Raw genomic sequence first — 16,640 nt, 5'->3', positions numbered from 1 at the left:
ATCCCCTTCTTTTAAACTTGGGTGGACCATTATTAGCAAAACGACAGCCACGCTCCGACTATGGCACGCTAAGGTGCGCAAATGGCAGGCGTCGCATTAGATGGTCAACGATAAACCAAGATACCCTGTACACTAAAATAACCAGCGCATGTGAAGAGGAGCTGTCTGTTTGCTTATCGTCTGAATCAAGTCCCGCGAACATTTTGTCCAGGTTCGAGGGGCTGGTCACTAAAATCGGCTCCATGCTCACAGCGCCTACAAAGGGACATAGTGAGAATAATTCCAAATGGTTTGATTATAACTGCTCAAAGGCAAGTAGGGATTTGAAACACGCACTAAAAACCAAACCCAGAGATTGTGATTTGATAAAAAATCTTCGTATGGCCTATAGGAAAGCCATAGCTATCAGGAAAAAGGAAATCAAGGCTAACGTTATTGAATCCCTTTTAGACCCTTCAGTGTTGGGGAACAGCAGCAAGTTTTGGCAAATAATTAACAAACCTTTGTTTGACAACCCAAACGACACAGCCCTTGGAACAAACATCCCAGAGGGGGAGTGGGTGTCCCATTTCAGCACAATTTTTAAGAGCAACGAGCATCGGGTAGACTATGATGTTTTATCTTCAACTGTGACTCCATTGTGTTTCACAGTACAAGAGACTGTTAGGGGAATACAGGGTCTAACCATCAACAAGGCCCCAGGTCCGGATGGATTGCCGCCGGACCTGTTTAAGTCCAGCATCCCTTTCTGGGCTCCGGTTCTTACGGCTGTAATAAATGCAGCAGCGACAACTGGATGCCCTAGAATTTGGGGTCTCTCGACTATAGTCCCCATTTTTAAGAAGGGCGATCGCAGCAGCCCGTTATGTTACAGGCCAATCTCTTTAATAAATTCAGTAGTTAAAGTGGTGGGGGGTGTAATTCTCAACAGGTTATCTACTTGGGCTAAAGATAATAACATCCTTTCACCCATACAATATGGGTTCAGACCAGGTCACTCGACCATCACGCAGTGCCTGAACCTATACCTTATCCTAAGCAAGTATACACTGGCGAGACAAGGCACTGTCTACATGGCATTTATGGACTTGTCGTCCGCATTTGACTGTGTAGACAGAAGCCTACTATGGGCTGCTTTGTTGAGAATGGGTGTAGAGAGTAACCTTGTCTACTTCCTCGCTGATCTGCATACAGATACCAGAGCGAACGTCCGTTACTCCCAAGACCTCAATGTAACGGACGAATTTAAAATAAATCGAGGTGTCCGACAAGGCTGCATCTTGGCCCCATTTTTATTTAACCTGTACATTAATGAACTGGAGGAATTTCTTCTTAACGTAGAAGCAGATTACCCCTTAGTCGAGCGCAAAGGGGTACCTGTATTACTCTACGCAGACGATGCTGTTCTTATTTCTAGGACAGCAATCGGTCTCCAGAAACTATTAAACTTCTTCCATAAATTCATGGAGTCACGTGGTTTAAGCATAAATAATACCAAGTTCTACGTCATGAAAGTAGGTAAGGGTGTCTTGAAAACTGACCCCTTCAGTATAAATGGTGAGAAAATTCCATCAACCAACTCCTTTTCTTACCTCGGGGTCCTGCTAGATCACAAATTATCATGGGGCCCAGCAGTCTCCAAGAAGAAGGGAGAAACAATAAGGGTCAATGCGGCCATTCTTGGCTTCGCAAAAAAAATCGGCAATTGCCCGATGGTCGCATCGCTTAAACTGTACCAGGCAAAAAGCGTGGCTGTTGCCTGCTATGGGAGTGAGCTCTGGGGCTATCGTAAGATTAAAGACCTAGAGGTCACAGAAAATAACTTCCTAAAAAAGATTCTGAGACTCCCCAGGGGCATTGGGAACTACTCGGTTCACGAGGAGCTGGGGATCCCCCACTTAGGTGACAGAATAGCAGTAAGCCCTGTTATATGTTGGTTGAATTGCTGGCTGAACAACGACATCCCATTAACACATGCTATACTGAAAGAAGCCTTACAGCTAGATGGGAGGTTTAAAGTACCGTGGGTGAAGTACATAAAGGACAGCCTAACGGCAATCGATCGACAGGATTTGTTCTATGCCCCAAATTTAATTACAAAATCTGATGTGAGCTTGGTTAAGAATGCTATACTACTGTTAAGAGGTACTGACAGAGAAGAGGTTGAGATACAGAAGGTCAGTGTTAGGAAACACCTATTATTAAAAACTTGCTTGCAAATGGAACCTTACCTGACATGGCCTATGTCTAGCTATGAACGATTTTTGTTAACAAGGTTCCGCTTTGACCTCTACCATCTTCTACTGGCAGTCCCAAGTGGGGTTCAACGGGGCGAAGTGTTGTCAGCTTGTGGCTGCGACGGAAAGTCTCCTCAAGACCTGGCACACTTCCTTTTTATCTGCCCCTATTACTCTAACCCACGGAAATTATACCTCAAACCGTGCCTTAAAAAGTTGAGTTTTACACAAATTAAACCTGCACTTTATCACTTACAACTACTGAATAGCGATTGCACTTTATTTGTATGTAACTTTCTTAAAAAAGCCATCTGCTTTAGGAAAAGCATGGATGGCTAACCACGCTGCAAAAATTTTAGGTGATTTTTAAGATTACAGCTATTTATATTTTTAATTATACATTGCCCATGCTCATACTGTCTGATATATTGTACTGTATACTGTGTCTTTATCTGCCATTTGAATTGAATTGTTTGTAACGTTATTTTTTTTTATTGTGTGTTTATAAATTGTACTTTTATGATTGTAAAACCTACAATCGAATAAAGATTCTGAATTGAATTGAATTGAATTTTCTGACCTGATTGACTAACAGTTTGCAAAGTTCGTGTTTCATGTCCTGTGTCAGTCTGAGAACTGGAGGCCCCACATAGAGCTTGTGAGGGATGTCTTCCTAGTCCAAGATTTATGGTAGGTGCCTCATTTGATCCCTTTGCTGGTTTGGAGCCGAGGGGTAAGGCTAAGGTCAAATCATGCATCAAGAGTAGACTCTTTAGGAGAGTCCCAAGTATACCACTGTGATTCATTCGCAATATCCTGGCACTGATCATAGGAGAGATTATCTTCCCGGTACTTCATTTCCAGTGAACGCTATACTTCAGTTTAGGCTTCCTACTTGCTGCTGTATTTCAAGTGTAGAAGCTCCTTGCTGTTTAGGAAAGCTTATTTTAGCTTGTCAAAATATTGAAAAAGGAGACTGAGCCTGCTTTACAGCCCTTACTTGCCATCCTGAATATCCCCAGTTATTTCCGTTTGTCAAGGAAATATTTAATAAACAGCTCATGGACCATCATTACATCATTCACATATGCACCTCGTCTATGACCCCAAAACTCTTTTCCTTGCTCCTCGGCATCGAAGACGAAGAAGCACAAAGGGCAGGAAGTAGCAAAGAAAATAGTGGTAGAATGCTATTGGTTGAAGTCCGGTGTTAAAGCATAGAGACGTCGTCTTTGCTGTGTTAATAAGACTTGTTGTGTTTTGTTAAGTAAATATTGCTTCCGGGTAAATTATAAAGCATAATTTAAGCCTTTGTTCTAGACATAAAAACTGGTTTGTCTTTTATTTTTCAATACAAATGTTGATAGTACTGTGAATTAACATGGTAGATATGCTTCTGAACGTTTGATATTACATTGGTGTGCAGAAGAGATTATGTGATGACTATTGTTTGTTGCGAAGGGTAACAATTTAAAATTAATTAATTTTGATGTATTTTTTTGTTCCTTCTCCCTAGGCCCCAAGTCACAAATACAGCGCCCACAGCAGCCATGTTACCAATGTCAGCTTTTGTCACAATGACAGTCACTTGATTTCAACTGGAGGAAAAGACATGAGCATCATTCAGTGGAGAGTGGTGGAAAAAGTATCTCTTTCACAGAATGACAATTCATTAGAAATCAGTACCACTAAAGCCCATGCCCTTCCCATTGACAATGCTTTTCAGCCAGGAACCCCAGACTCACTTCCTCAGTCTTTCAACGAAATATCACATAACGAAAATGCGATTTCTAATTCTCCTGTGTTACTGGAGAACAACGTGGAGGAGACTGTGGAAACACCTGAAGATCAGATGGAAGTGGAAAGAGAAACTAGCAACCTAAACCAAGTTGAAACAAACAGTCAGGAAACATTTAATGAGATGAACGAGGAGCAGGATGAGTTGACTCCTCTTACTAAAGACCAGCAAGATACCGAAGAGCAGCAGGATACCGAAGAGCAGCCGAATAGTTCACCAGTGTCTTAACCAATTGAACTCAGAGGATCATCCTTTTTCCCCCTCAGTGGTGTTTGCTTTCGTTTTGGGAAGAGGGTTTCTAGTTGGGAGCAGTAAGTAGCTGAGAATGGTGATTCCCCCCAGACTAAAGGGGTTTTTGTGTGATTGTCGTCTGAAGATCTATTTGAAGGTGTGGAGCGACAAATGAAAGGGCTGGTGTCGACCATAGTGGGACAGAACTGTAGCTTTGTTATTATTCTGCAGCATGTGTCAGAGTTTGTATGTTGTATATGTTTGGAAAGGGTAAGGGTGGGGCAATTGTAGTATTGCACTTAAAATTATCAAAGAGAACTTCCAACACCAAACTAGAGCACTATCAGATTTTGCCACTTGATTAGGTGGCTTGTTTGTCAGTGCATAGCAGTGTGGCAGGTGATGCGGCCTTTATGAAGCCTATTACTTTCCTTCTAAGGAAAACTGGTGTGATGCTCATGGCACTGCCTTCTTAATAAACACATATGCAATTTTCTTAAAGTAGTTGTAGCTTGTGGACATGTGCTGGCAGTCCTTTATGCCCTGCATGCCCTTCTTAGAGAACCATTCTTAAGAAACACTTTGTCTTGTAGAACTATTGACAATAAGCATTTTAAAAAAATGACTGTAAGCATTTAAATAAAAAAAAGGTTGTGTAGAAAAATTATCAACTGCATATGTGCTAAAAAGATTAATTTGTTAGTGTGGGTGCAGCTCCAGTTAAAAGATTTTTGTATTGTAATTTTAGTAATCGAAACCCAAATGTGTCCGTTTTCTCTGCACTCTAGACAGAATATCACAAAAAGGTCTGAATTTTAGAAGATTCATTTTCTTCATATATGGTGAATTCCCTGGTGCAAAAGCAAACCGTAAATGGTGTTGTTTCAAATGATTCAAACTGGTGCTAGGGATTTATGCGATGTATTGATATTTTTTATATTTGCCAAAATTAAGAAATTAAGATTTTTCTTTCTTTAGTAACCCTGATATAAGCTTTTTAGCTGCACATATTGTGCATTTGTTTTTCACGACTTTTCTAAGTCGCTGTTGTAAACCCTACTTTCATATGGCTGTATTCAGCCAAATATGGGACATCATGGCATTTTTGTTATTAACAAAAAACGGTTTATGTATATTTTATTCAACAATTTCACTTTTCATACGATTCAGTTTTGCGAAATAAGGAAAGCAAAGTGTTTTTCTTTATATTTCTCTTTAGATTTTGATTGCATAAAACATTTTTGGAAACTTGCTGCATTTTGCTAATATTTTAGGTGAAAATGTTTAGAAAGGTTGGATGAGTTTGAGTCTTAAGTGTGCAAGCGTTTACGTGATTGCACCATTCCAAAGTGCATCAGAACTGTCATTCCCTTTTAGTATTTTCTCAGGAGTAATGCTGCAGCAGATCAGGTATTTAGCCATCAGTTCATAGAAAAAAAAACTAGTTGGGTGGACTTCCCTAAGGACTTTAAGGAGTCTATTTACTAAAACCTGTTGTCCTTGGCGCAGAATAGTATCTTCCTTTTAGTAAATAGAGTCCTTATATATTTATACATATATATCTATATCTTGTTTACATCAGTTCTTGAAAACCTCAAAATACTGTAGTTCTCTTCACAAGAAGAGCAAAATGAATTCCATACAAAAGCCATCTGTTTTAAGTGTGCTCTGTATATAGCATATTATGAGAAGAGGTGTAGTGTCTGACTCCTCGATTTGCTAAACAGTAGCAATAGAACACAACATTATTGAGTCTTGGTTAGGTTACACATAATAAAATATCAGGCTGTATAGTAAATAGGGTTGGTGCAAGAAACAGTGCGGAAATTGGTATTTCAGTGTATCTTCTGTTCTTGTGTTAAATACCATTTCATTTTTAAAAATATACATGTGTCAACCTGGGGTTTTCATGTGAGTGAGATTTATGGTTGTGACAGTTTCCTTGTGTTGTAGTTCATGTTTTTTACTAATATGCAAAAAGCCTTACAGCTTTCAGTTGCTGGTAACTACTGTTTATTGGATACAAAAATCTGTGATAATGGATGGAAATGAGTGGAATCATTTAATTGTAGATGTTTTAGGGAAAGACAATTGTGAATGAAATATGAATAAGAGTGTTTCATGTGAAAATGTTTGAGCCATTTCTACCTATCATGCATTCCTGTCTCATGGCAGAACATTTTGAAGATTACAAAAACAGAATAAAATATTGAAAATGCAAGTGTTTGTATTTTTGATCTGCAAAGTTAGTTCGTTAATGTAAGGATATTATGTTTGGGGTATATCCTAAGAATACACAATTGGGCTTTAATTAAATAAAGAAGCTTTCCAAAGATGATTAGGCTAAAATAGGTAAGTTAGTTCCTGAAATGTTTTCATTAAAATTACAGGAATGTGACAATTGCTGGAGGCATGCAGAGAGAGATATATATATATATATATATATATATATATATATATATATATATATGTATATATATCACCACCAATTAGATTGGTACAGGATCTCTTGGTTTACCTGACGGTCTCCCCAAGGCAGTCATTTCCCCAAATAACACTGTATACTTGTCCTCTTCATTTTCTTCAGGTCTCCTTATAACTAATTTCCACATAGTTTACCCCCTCCCTTGAAGCTTAAAGCATTTGGGCTCTTCATCAGTGTTACAATGTCAATAGGTAGTCGCATTAATAGACCACTTGCAGACGCTAGGTGCATATGGTAAAGTGTTTGTCAAGTAAATGGGTTCAGAAGTTAGTTATCCGGTAAATGAGGCAGTACACTACTAGGAGTTTGTTATCAGTTTACTCCCAGGGCAGCTTTTGGATTCAAATGGCACATGCATGATACTGAAGAACCACTTGACATCACACATGGAACCTTAAGAAAACATAAGAACAAGGAAATTGTAATATGATGGACAAATGTAACACATCTTCCTTGTTTAAAAACAAAAAGAACAATGCATCCCACTTTCCAAAGGAAAGTACCCTACAACTTAACTAACAACTCAGATTATTGCAGTCAAACAGTCAAGTGCAAAACACCACAACCAACACCTTCTTGAGCAACAACACTTGACTATTATACTGATAGCTGCTAAGCAGCATAGATCATCCATTACATCTGCAACAGCCACACCTTCCATAATTAGCCTGCAACAACGTTCACAGCTGGGTAGATAACCCCAACATAAGTCCTCATGCACCCACTATTCTTCTCAAATAGAGTAGCTGGAGACTGGTATACTCAGCAACAACCACCTGACCTACCAAGCTGATAGAAATGGCCTACTAAAGCCCAATTAGTCAACATTCTGTACTGAAATACATTATTTGTAATTATTCACCTAGCATACCAATCCCTTCATCGACCTTGCATGCACATTCCAACACAGCCTTCAAATCAAACTCCCTAAAAGATATTCGGGAATAATCAAAGATGACCAAAACACCATCAGCCATCCGCAACTTTGGTACAGGTTGTCATAAAACGCAAGTATCCACAACCCGAAATTATAACATATCTCAACATTCTGCCATAGCAAACATGGCAGACAGCAACTGAATGCCTAGAAAACAGAACTTACTGGAACAAAACATTTTGAGACTTGAATGTCCACTGCCTGGTATTCGAGCATGTAATCTTGAACTGAGTGCTAGACTCATGTGACACTGCAATTCTCACTTTATTATTTGGGCCCTGCTTTCTAATCTAATGTGAGCACAGAAGCCTAGGTTTGTCCCGGACTGTGAGGTATGGGACATGTACTGGAATTTGCAGGGAGCACCAAGTGTGCCTTCAAATTAGACAGTGGACTTCTGTCCCTGTTCTGGGTCTATCATGTAAAGCTGTGGTGGCAGCGTATTCATTTTTGTGATTTGTTGTGTGATGAGACCTTTTTTTGCTGTCTTAGTGAAAACTTGGTTTATGACCTATCTTGGGTAAAGTTCTGCTGTTATAGGAAACCAGCGACCTAGCACTGACAACCCATGTGCATATATCTGATCAATGCATCCTAACCTTTCGAATATTCCTCAGACGTCAGACTTGATCTAGAAAATATTTAGCAGTACCTTACAAACCAATGTCAAAAAACTGTGTACTAGGGAAAATCCCCATGCCTTTAAAAACTACAAGGTTCAAACCTTGTATGGTCTGTCTCAAGCAAATGTCTATGACAGATCCCCATCAGGTTTGCCTCTGGTGCCTGGGGTCAGAACACAACTTCAAGGCCTGCAGTGACTGTTCGTTGATGAATCCCAAGTCCATCTGGGAACGCAAAGCCAAACTCAAGACTAGTCAAAGGGAAGTTACCGTACCCGCTCCCAAAATAATTCCAGTGGCTAGTCGTCTTCATACTCTAAAGTATGTAAGGGAAATAAAAAAAAGTCCAAGTGTGAATCGGACCCATTCTGTGTCTCTCGAACGCCAGGGATGGTGCAAGGGCGTCCATGTTATCGGTCTCACTCCAGAGGTCTGTCCCTTTGGAGCTGATTCCCACCCTTGTTCTTAGCAAACCCGAATTCCTGGGCCTATCAGCCGCTACAGCAAATCCAGAACTTAAAGCCATGCTATACCTATTTGACTCCTTACCAGCTCCCTCTGGCATACCTCTGGTTCCCAAAGACCCACGAGGACCTCCATCTGGAAATTCATCCCTAGGTCTGCCCTCTGCTGCAATAGGATCCTCTGGACCTCCTGTGGGCTTCGTTACAGCTACGATGCAGACTCCAGACCTCCATGCTGGGTCAACGCCACACAAGAAAGCGCAACCAGGTGTGCACTCGGATTTGTGTTGGTGCCTCTTCGACCTCACAAGAGGCCATGCCCTGATTCAACTGAGCCACAACCTTTGGGTATCCCATCGGATTTTGATACACTGCTCTTGCTTCATGAAAGGGCCCACACACTACTTTCCTTATTTGGAACAGATTCTGTTAAAGGCCTTTATGATCCTGAGGACGAAATTGTCCAACCATATATCCACAATAACTCGTATGACCATCTCCAGGCTGCAAGTGGCCTTGACACCTCACAGGTCACAGGATCACTTTCTATGCCAGGCCCTGCTCCAGAAGATGGCACTATTTTGCAATAGTTATGCATAGAATGGCCACCGGCATCGATCATCAGTTGCCCAGAATGTTGGTGAATACCAGCTTGCTCTTTGAGATGCTCCTGCTTCACATAAACCAATACAGAAGGTTACTTTCATTTATTAGACTCCTACAGATACCAATCTTGGGGCCTGGGTGAAACCCAGTTTAGGACCTCCTGTGAAAAGACAAATTGCACTAAGCCATCACCCGTTCACGGGATCCACATTTTTGACTCCACACCAGAGAGCCTGGTCTTACAGGCCTCAGTGACTAATGTTAATCAAATGCATTTCCTACCACTCCACCACATCGAGAATTTAATTACTTGGTAATATGTGGGAACCACATATTTTTCTCTACTGTTTGACCCTTTGCTCAGAGAATGCAGCATCCTCCGGAGGTATTATATTCACACCATTTGGAATCTATTGCCCAAATCTTGTCTGTTGTCCCAGAAGAGTTACGTCCTTCTCTCACACAAGCCATTCAATATCGCCTTGATGTGGCTAAATTCAATGTTGCTTAAATACCATGGATTGCCTCAGTGGGATTTTGGCACCAATGTATCTATGGCCAGTGATCGAGATGTCTATGCTCATGGGCGTTTCCAACACAGCCAGTCCACCCTGATGCACATGCATTTTGACAGGTCTCGTCTCTTTAAAGAAAAACGCCACAGACCATGTAGACAACAGGGGCAGCTTGTAGGTCAGTTTTCTGCCCCTCCGGCTGCTGCAGGCTCAAAACTTTTTTACTATGTTCTACATAGCACCTTCCTATGAGAGGGAGGATACAGCACTTTATACCGGGTTGCCTTGCAGTGACTTGGGACAAGTGGGTCCTAGAGATTGTTCAGCAGCGTTTTGCCCTCCCTTTCACTGCTGCCCTACTGCATCTTCCACCATCCCCAGAACAGCTGATGGAGCACCATCTGCTAGAAGTGCAGGCCCTTCTGGTCCGAGGTGCTGTAGAGCGGATGCTAGCATCAAAGGTAGGCTATAGTTATCCCTGCTACTCTCTGGTGCTGAAGACGAACAGAGGCCTTCGTCCTACGTTAGACTTTCACCCTGTGTGGAAAGGCAGATTCAAGATGCTCACCCCGGCCCAGGTCTTCTCGATCCTTGACCTTGGAGATTGGATGGTAGGGTTTAACCTGTAGGTTACTTATTTTCATATCCCTGCCCTGCAGGCCCCCAGGCAATATCTGCAGTGCATTGTTGGCAGGAGCATTTCCAATTGCTGTGCTCTCCTTTGGCCTCACCAGTGCCCCTGTGTGTTCATGAAAGTGATGGTCGTGGTTACAGTGTCAGAGGTCCCAGTTTTCACCTACCTCGATAACTGGCTGTTGAAAGTGGGCTCAGCCCAGCCACTTGTCACCCACCTCCTGACATTGTTGGGGGTCACTATTGAGGGAGAGGGGGTTTCTATACCTTAATTGTAAGGTGAAATCATTAAATAAGCTCAGTTACGGGTCGTATGGACCTTTGTTCATCGACAAGGAGAAATAGGGCATGATCAACTACATAAATACATAGCAACAATTACTATAGGCCTTTAGTAAATAAAGAGAATTAGTGTAAGTCAAAAGGGTTTCAGCTTTTATTAATTGAATATTATTCTTTAGATCTGATAGAGACGTCTAGCCGCAGATGTCTTAACTTAGAATATCCCCAAGCGTCAGACTGGGTTCTGAAAACTTTCCGCAGCAACACCTCTGCGCGCAGGGGGGCGGCGCTACAGACTCCGCCCTGACGTCGTCCACGGACATGACGTCAGCGGAGCCATATATGCCCCTCCTGGCGCCCTGAAGTCCGTTTTTCCTTTTCTGCATCCCAACGCGGATCCTGGAAAACCAGCAGTTCCTTAGCCTGGTTTTTAGGCCTTTCCGTCACCTTCGGTGTCGCCGGAACAGTGTGCAATGCCTTCGGTTTTTAAGGCTTGTGAAGCCTGTGCACGTCAGATTTCTGGCACTGACCTGCACCTCGTCTGTATGTGGTGCCTCGGCGTTTCACCCCGACTCCAAAGAGTGCGATATCTGTCAGAGGATGAAGCCCAAGTCCCTAAGAGAACGCCGTATGAAACTACTGTCCGCAAGGCTGTCCGGTCCAGCACCTTCGCGTCGCCGCTTTCCCCCTTCGGATTGGGCTCGTTCCAGAGGTCGTTCCTGCGAACGTCGTTCGAAGGCAGGTAAGCGCAAGCACAGAGGTTTTCCTCCCCTTCGCGTACTGCTGGCGCCTGCTCCTCTCGTTCAATGCCCAGTAAGGGCACCCGGCAGTCGCTACCTCCATACCCTCCCTTCCCGGGGGTTGGAGCAACGTGTGCCCAAATGGAGGCATATTCTATTGCACTCCAGTTGTACTTTGGGTCCCCACATCTCCCTGGAACGCCTTCGGGTCCCAAATAGATGGAGGGCACTCATGTCGGGTCCTCGCCGGGGGATTCTTCCTCTGCGCCGGCTGTGCGCATCAACTCCGGTTCCGGAGACGATACGACACCAACGGGACACGGCCCAGTGGGTCCTCCCAGTCGCCCGTCCAGCCCCCCGTCAGTGTACGCATAGCCCCGTGCGGCTTACGCCGCTGACGTCGGAGGCGGCGCCGGCCAGGATGCCTGGCCACGACGCCCGGCTCAACACCCCAGCTTGCCCAAACATGCACATTTTGCTGTGGGATCGCCTGCGTCCTGGTCGAGTCCCCTCTGGAGGTCCTCTACATTCCGATGACTCAAACCCGGCATCCATCGACGCCGGTGCCGATGTCCAAGCTTCCTCAAGAGGTTGCTGCTCCCCCCGACTCCTCGGACGTCACTGTGACCTCCACACGGTGTTGATCGACGCCAGCAACAACGCTTCCTTCTTGTCAAGAGGTTGACGCTTCTCTGTATTCCCTGGGTCGGGGGCCCATGGTGCATGTGCCTTGTGTTGCCTGGCCTTCGGGTCAGTCTCCGGCTCTTCCACTTTTGTTGTCGAGTGGACGGCTTAGTCTCCAATCGTCTCCTACCGATGGTTTATTATCGCCTAACCGGATTGCAACTGAAGCTGGTGCTGCTTACGCACGTGCCATTCACAAGTCGACTGCTGTTCTTGGTTTTCAGCCTCCTGTGGTCCCCCTGCTTTCTGATCCTTTAATGGATCTGTTCAATATTGAGCTTATTGAGGTGGAGCCTTTGCTGCCATTTGGCAGCTCTTTATTTGACATTTTACGTGGCACATGGGCAAGGCCCTCTTCTGGTGACCCTGTTGATCAGGCTATTGCTCGTAGGCACCGTTTTGCTCCGGGTGATCCACGCTGCCTGTCTACTCACCCTATGGCTCAGTGACTCGTTGTTCAAGCCGCCTATAACTTACCGACTTCGTCCGCCTTGCCCTTATTACTTCCCACTAGGGATTCTAGGTGGCTGGACATGTGTGCTCACCAGCTCTTTGCCTCTAACAGTGCTGGTATCCGCGCATTGAATACTGCGTGTGTGTTCGTGTGTTCATCCTCAACCCTTGGGGACTTGGTCGAGAACCTTCTCCCTTCTGTTCCAGAGGAGCCTAGGCCACAGTTGCTTTGGCTTCTGCTTGATGGCAGGGGAATTGCGAAATGTTCGCTCCGTTCTTCCCTTGATGCCACTGAATCTGTGGGACGAGCTCTTGTTCGATCTGTGACTTTGCACCGCCTTGCTGTGCGACAGTCGTTTCCTGGATAATGTTCGGGATGCCCTCGGAGATATACCATTTAATGGTGTGGACCTTTTTGATCCCCACGTGGATTCAACAGTTTCCCGGCTCTTGTCCGGGTTGCCATAACTTTTGTACGATTCTCTGCCTTATTTTACTACACCTCTATCACACACGTATATAGCAGGTTCCACAGTTGCTGTCCACGGCTGTTCAGCCTTCTCTGATTTGTTAAATTTCAGCTGTATGGCTGGTTTAATCTTCTTTTTAGTCCTCTGACTGTGTGTTTTGCCCAAGAGGATTCCCTTATCAGGGGTTAACACTTGCTCTATGTGTGGTAAATGCTGATGCTAGGTGACTGCCTTTGCCTTAGTACGCTCCTATGTAGTATTCCTGTCTTTTCTCCTGCAATCCTGTTGTTAGCATCGCTCTATCGCACTTCGGGTGCCTATGGTCCCGCTTGTCTGTAGTGCTTCTATCCTTGCTGTTATGGCTCACACCTTCTCTGCCGCTGGGCGGCAATGCTTAGTACTATTAGTACAGACTTGGGCACGCTGCCCTTCTTGGGCTCGTCCTCCAAGGTACTAGAATAGCATTTATATCTCTGCTGTATGTGGCCTTTTTTTTCTCACCACTTCTCCTACTGCGTTTTTTTTCCACATTCCCTGTTGCCCTGCACAGGTGTTTCCTCACATCTGAAAGAAACAGGTTAGTATTAGATTCCTTACCTTAGAATATCCCCAGGCGTCAGTCTGGATCCGGAAACTTTTGCGTAGCAGTACCCCTGCGCGTCGGTAGGCGTCGTCTGCAGGCGTCCCCTGCGGCTCCGCGTCGTCGGCGTCGTGCGCCGTGATGACGTCGCTGGAGTATATAGACGCCGCCTCCGCGCGCTGACGTCAGTTCTTCTTTTTTCCGCGCCAGTTAGCGCAGATCCGAAGAGCAGTACTCCGGTCTTTTGACCAAAGTTTTTTGATTAATATCTACTTCTTAGGTGCCGGTAGGATGCCCGGTTTCAAGAATTGTGACGGGTGTGACCGCACGATGTCGGTCACCGACCACCATCGACTCTGCCTCCGGTGTCTGGGCCCGGACCACGACGTGGAGGCCTGCGTCGACTGCCGGGCCTTAACGAGTAAGGCTAGACGGGAGCGGTCCCGCAAGCTACTCGAGCTCCGGGTGTCGGCCCCGCGTCGAGAGCGGTCCCGGTCCGGTCGGAGGTCGAGGGAGCGGTCGAGAGAACGGTCGCGGAGCCGCCACGAGCGCTCCGGAAGTCGACACCATTCCTCCGGTTCCTCAGGTAAGAAACACAAGAAGTCGGGGCGTCGTCATCGCACCCCCGACTCCCCCCAACGCTCGCGCGATGCGGCCGGGGGTTCGGGTGGCCCCAACCCCGCGGCCCCGCGTGGGTCGCCGCCTGCTCCATACCCGTCGGTCCCTGGGCAAGGCGCGAGGAGATAAAGGAGTTCCTCATGGCCATGAGGGCGCTGTCTCCTCCGGCGGGGCCTGCGGGCCCTGTGGCCCCGTCTGGGGGCCCGAGAGGTTCGGGTGTTCCTGCCCCGACGCCGTCGGGTGCTCCGGCCCCGACGCCGCCGGCGGCTCCGGCCCCGGCGCCGCTGGGCCCTTCAGGGTCGACGCCGGCTGGTCCGCCGGCCTCTCCGGCGCCGATTCCATCGGGACAACCCATGGTGCCGCCTCCGCGCGGCGCCGCGACTCCGTCGCCGGCTCCGGCCGGCATCGGGGCTCCGGCTCCGGGCGGCGCCACCCCCATTCCCTCTCCTACTCCGGACGCGGAGTCGGACCGGCGTCGTCCGACGCTGAGTCCGGCGCCGATGGGGCCCATTGACCCCGAGGAGCCGGTCTACATCGTTGAATCAGTATATGGTGATGATGAAGATTATGGAGAGGGTTGGGAGGGGTCTGAGGACCCTCTGTCACGCGAGTGTCAGTACGACGTGGACTGGACAGGTGACTTGGGTGATGCCAGTGGTCTGGACGAATCTCCTAACCCTGGTTTTGTCTCGCCTCCCACTGTGGCGTCGGAGGCTGGGGCTGCTTATTCTGTGGTGCTGATGAGGGCTGCCAAGGCCTTGAGCCTTGAGCTCCCCGTCGCAAAAGTGAAGCCTAACATCCTCACCGAGGTCTTCAAACCGCAGTCATGCCCACAGGAGCCTCTGCTGCCGTTTAATGAAGCCTTGACGGACGTTCTGTTGGGCACGTGGTCCAGGCCCGCTTCAGGTTCGCCTGTTGATAGGAACGTTGCCAGGCGCCACCGTCCGTGTTCGGACGACCCTAAGTTCCTGTCCACCCATCCCACCCCTGAGAGTCTGGTGATCCAGGCCTCAACTTCCCAATCCACGTTCCCGTCGGCCCCGCCCGACCGGGAATCTAAGAGGTACGACCAGTATGGCAAAAAGGTCTTCTCGTCCCTGAGTCTGGGACTGCGGTCTTGCAACACCGCATGCCACTTGGGCCGCTACACCCACTCTCTGTGGGATACGGTCGCGGAGTGTCTGCCGCAATGCCTGCAGGAGGTACGGGACAAGCTCGGCCAGGCTATGGTTGAAGGCTGAGACGCGGCGAGGTATTCCATCAGGTGTGGTCTTGATACGACCGACTCGCTGGGCAGAGCGATGTCCACGACGGTGGCGATTCGTCGCCACGCCTGGCTGAGATCCGCCAATTTTTCCGACGGATGTCCAAAATGCCTTGATGGACATGCCGTTCGATGGCAGTCGCCTGTTTGGCGACAAAGCGGACAACGCGCTTGAGCGCTTCAAGGACTCCAGGGTCACGGCCAAGTCCTTGGGTCTCTCGACCCAGCGCCAGCAAACGGGTTAGTTTCGCTCCTTTCGTGGCCACGGAAGGGGCAGTCCCACACGTGCTGCCAGCCACGCATCGCAGAACACTTCTCAACGCGGTGGCGGCCGTGGATTCCGCCGTGGAGGCGGTCGGGGACAGCGGCGAGGTCAGTCCACACCTCCCCCCCGCAGCAGCCTCCAAATCCTCCTAGTCCGAGCTTTCAGGCCCATGTGCCGCCAGTGGGTGGCAGGGTTCGCCATCACCTCTCCCGCTGGCGCACTATCACATCGGACAGGTGGGTGCTGCAGCTCGTCCGAAGGGGCTACTCCCTCCCCTTCGAGACCACTCCTCCAGCCATGCCACCGCAGAACCACCGTGTGTCGGGGGACCACTTGACACTTCTGCAGGAGGAAGTTACGGCCCTCTTGGCCAAGGGGGCCATCAAGCGCGTTCCTGGGCCAGAAGTAGGGTGTGGTTGCTATTCCCACTACTTTCTGGTACCCAAGAAGGACAAGGGGGGCCTGCGTCCTATCTTGGATCTACGGAACATCAACGGCTTCCTCCGGAAGGAGAAGTTCAAGATGTTGACTTTGGCTCAGGTCTTGGCTGCTCTAGACCCGCAAGACTGGATGGTGGCGTTGGACTTGCAGGATGCGTATTTTCACATCCCCGTCCTGCCGGCCCACCGGCGTTACCTGCGGTTCACGGTAGGCCACGAGCACTTTCAGTTTATCGTGCTCCCATTCGGCCTTACCAGCGCCCCACGGGTGTTCACGAAAGGGATGGCGGTGGTCGCAGCTCATCTGCGCCGGTT

At 47.2% G+C, this 16,640-nt stretch overlaps 1 protein-coding gene across 9 annotated transcripts in view; it reads left to right on the top strand.

Moving 5' to 3' along the window:
• Nucleotides 1-6,487, top strand: part of EML4 (EMAP like 4) — a 720,824-nt gene extending 714,337 nt beyond the window's left edge. For all 9 annotated transcript variants that reach the window (XM_078649700.1, XM_078649705.1, XM_078649703.1 and 6 more), the window contains one exon: nucleotides 3,754-6,487. In XM_078649700.1, coding sequence (XP_078505826.1) covers nucleotides 3,754-4,263 — 510 coding nt within the window. In that variant the 3' untranslated portion in view covers nucleotides 4,264-6,487. The remainder of the gene's footprint in view (nucleotides 1-3,753) is intronic.
• Nucleotides 6,488-16,640: the final 10,153 nt, after the last annotated feature.

The sequence above is a fragment of the Lissotriton helveticus genome, chromosome 6 (assembly GCF_964261635.1).
Source record: "Lissotriton helveticus chromosome 6, aLisHel1.1, whole genome shotgun sequence".
Taxonomy (NCBI): domain Eukaryota; kingdom Metazoa; phylum Chordata; class Amphibia; order Caudata; family Salamandridae; genus Lissotriton; species Lissotriton helveticus.
Note: the sequence above shows the minus strand (reverse complement) of the source record. Positions and strands in the feature narration are given on the sequence as shown.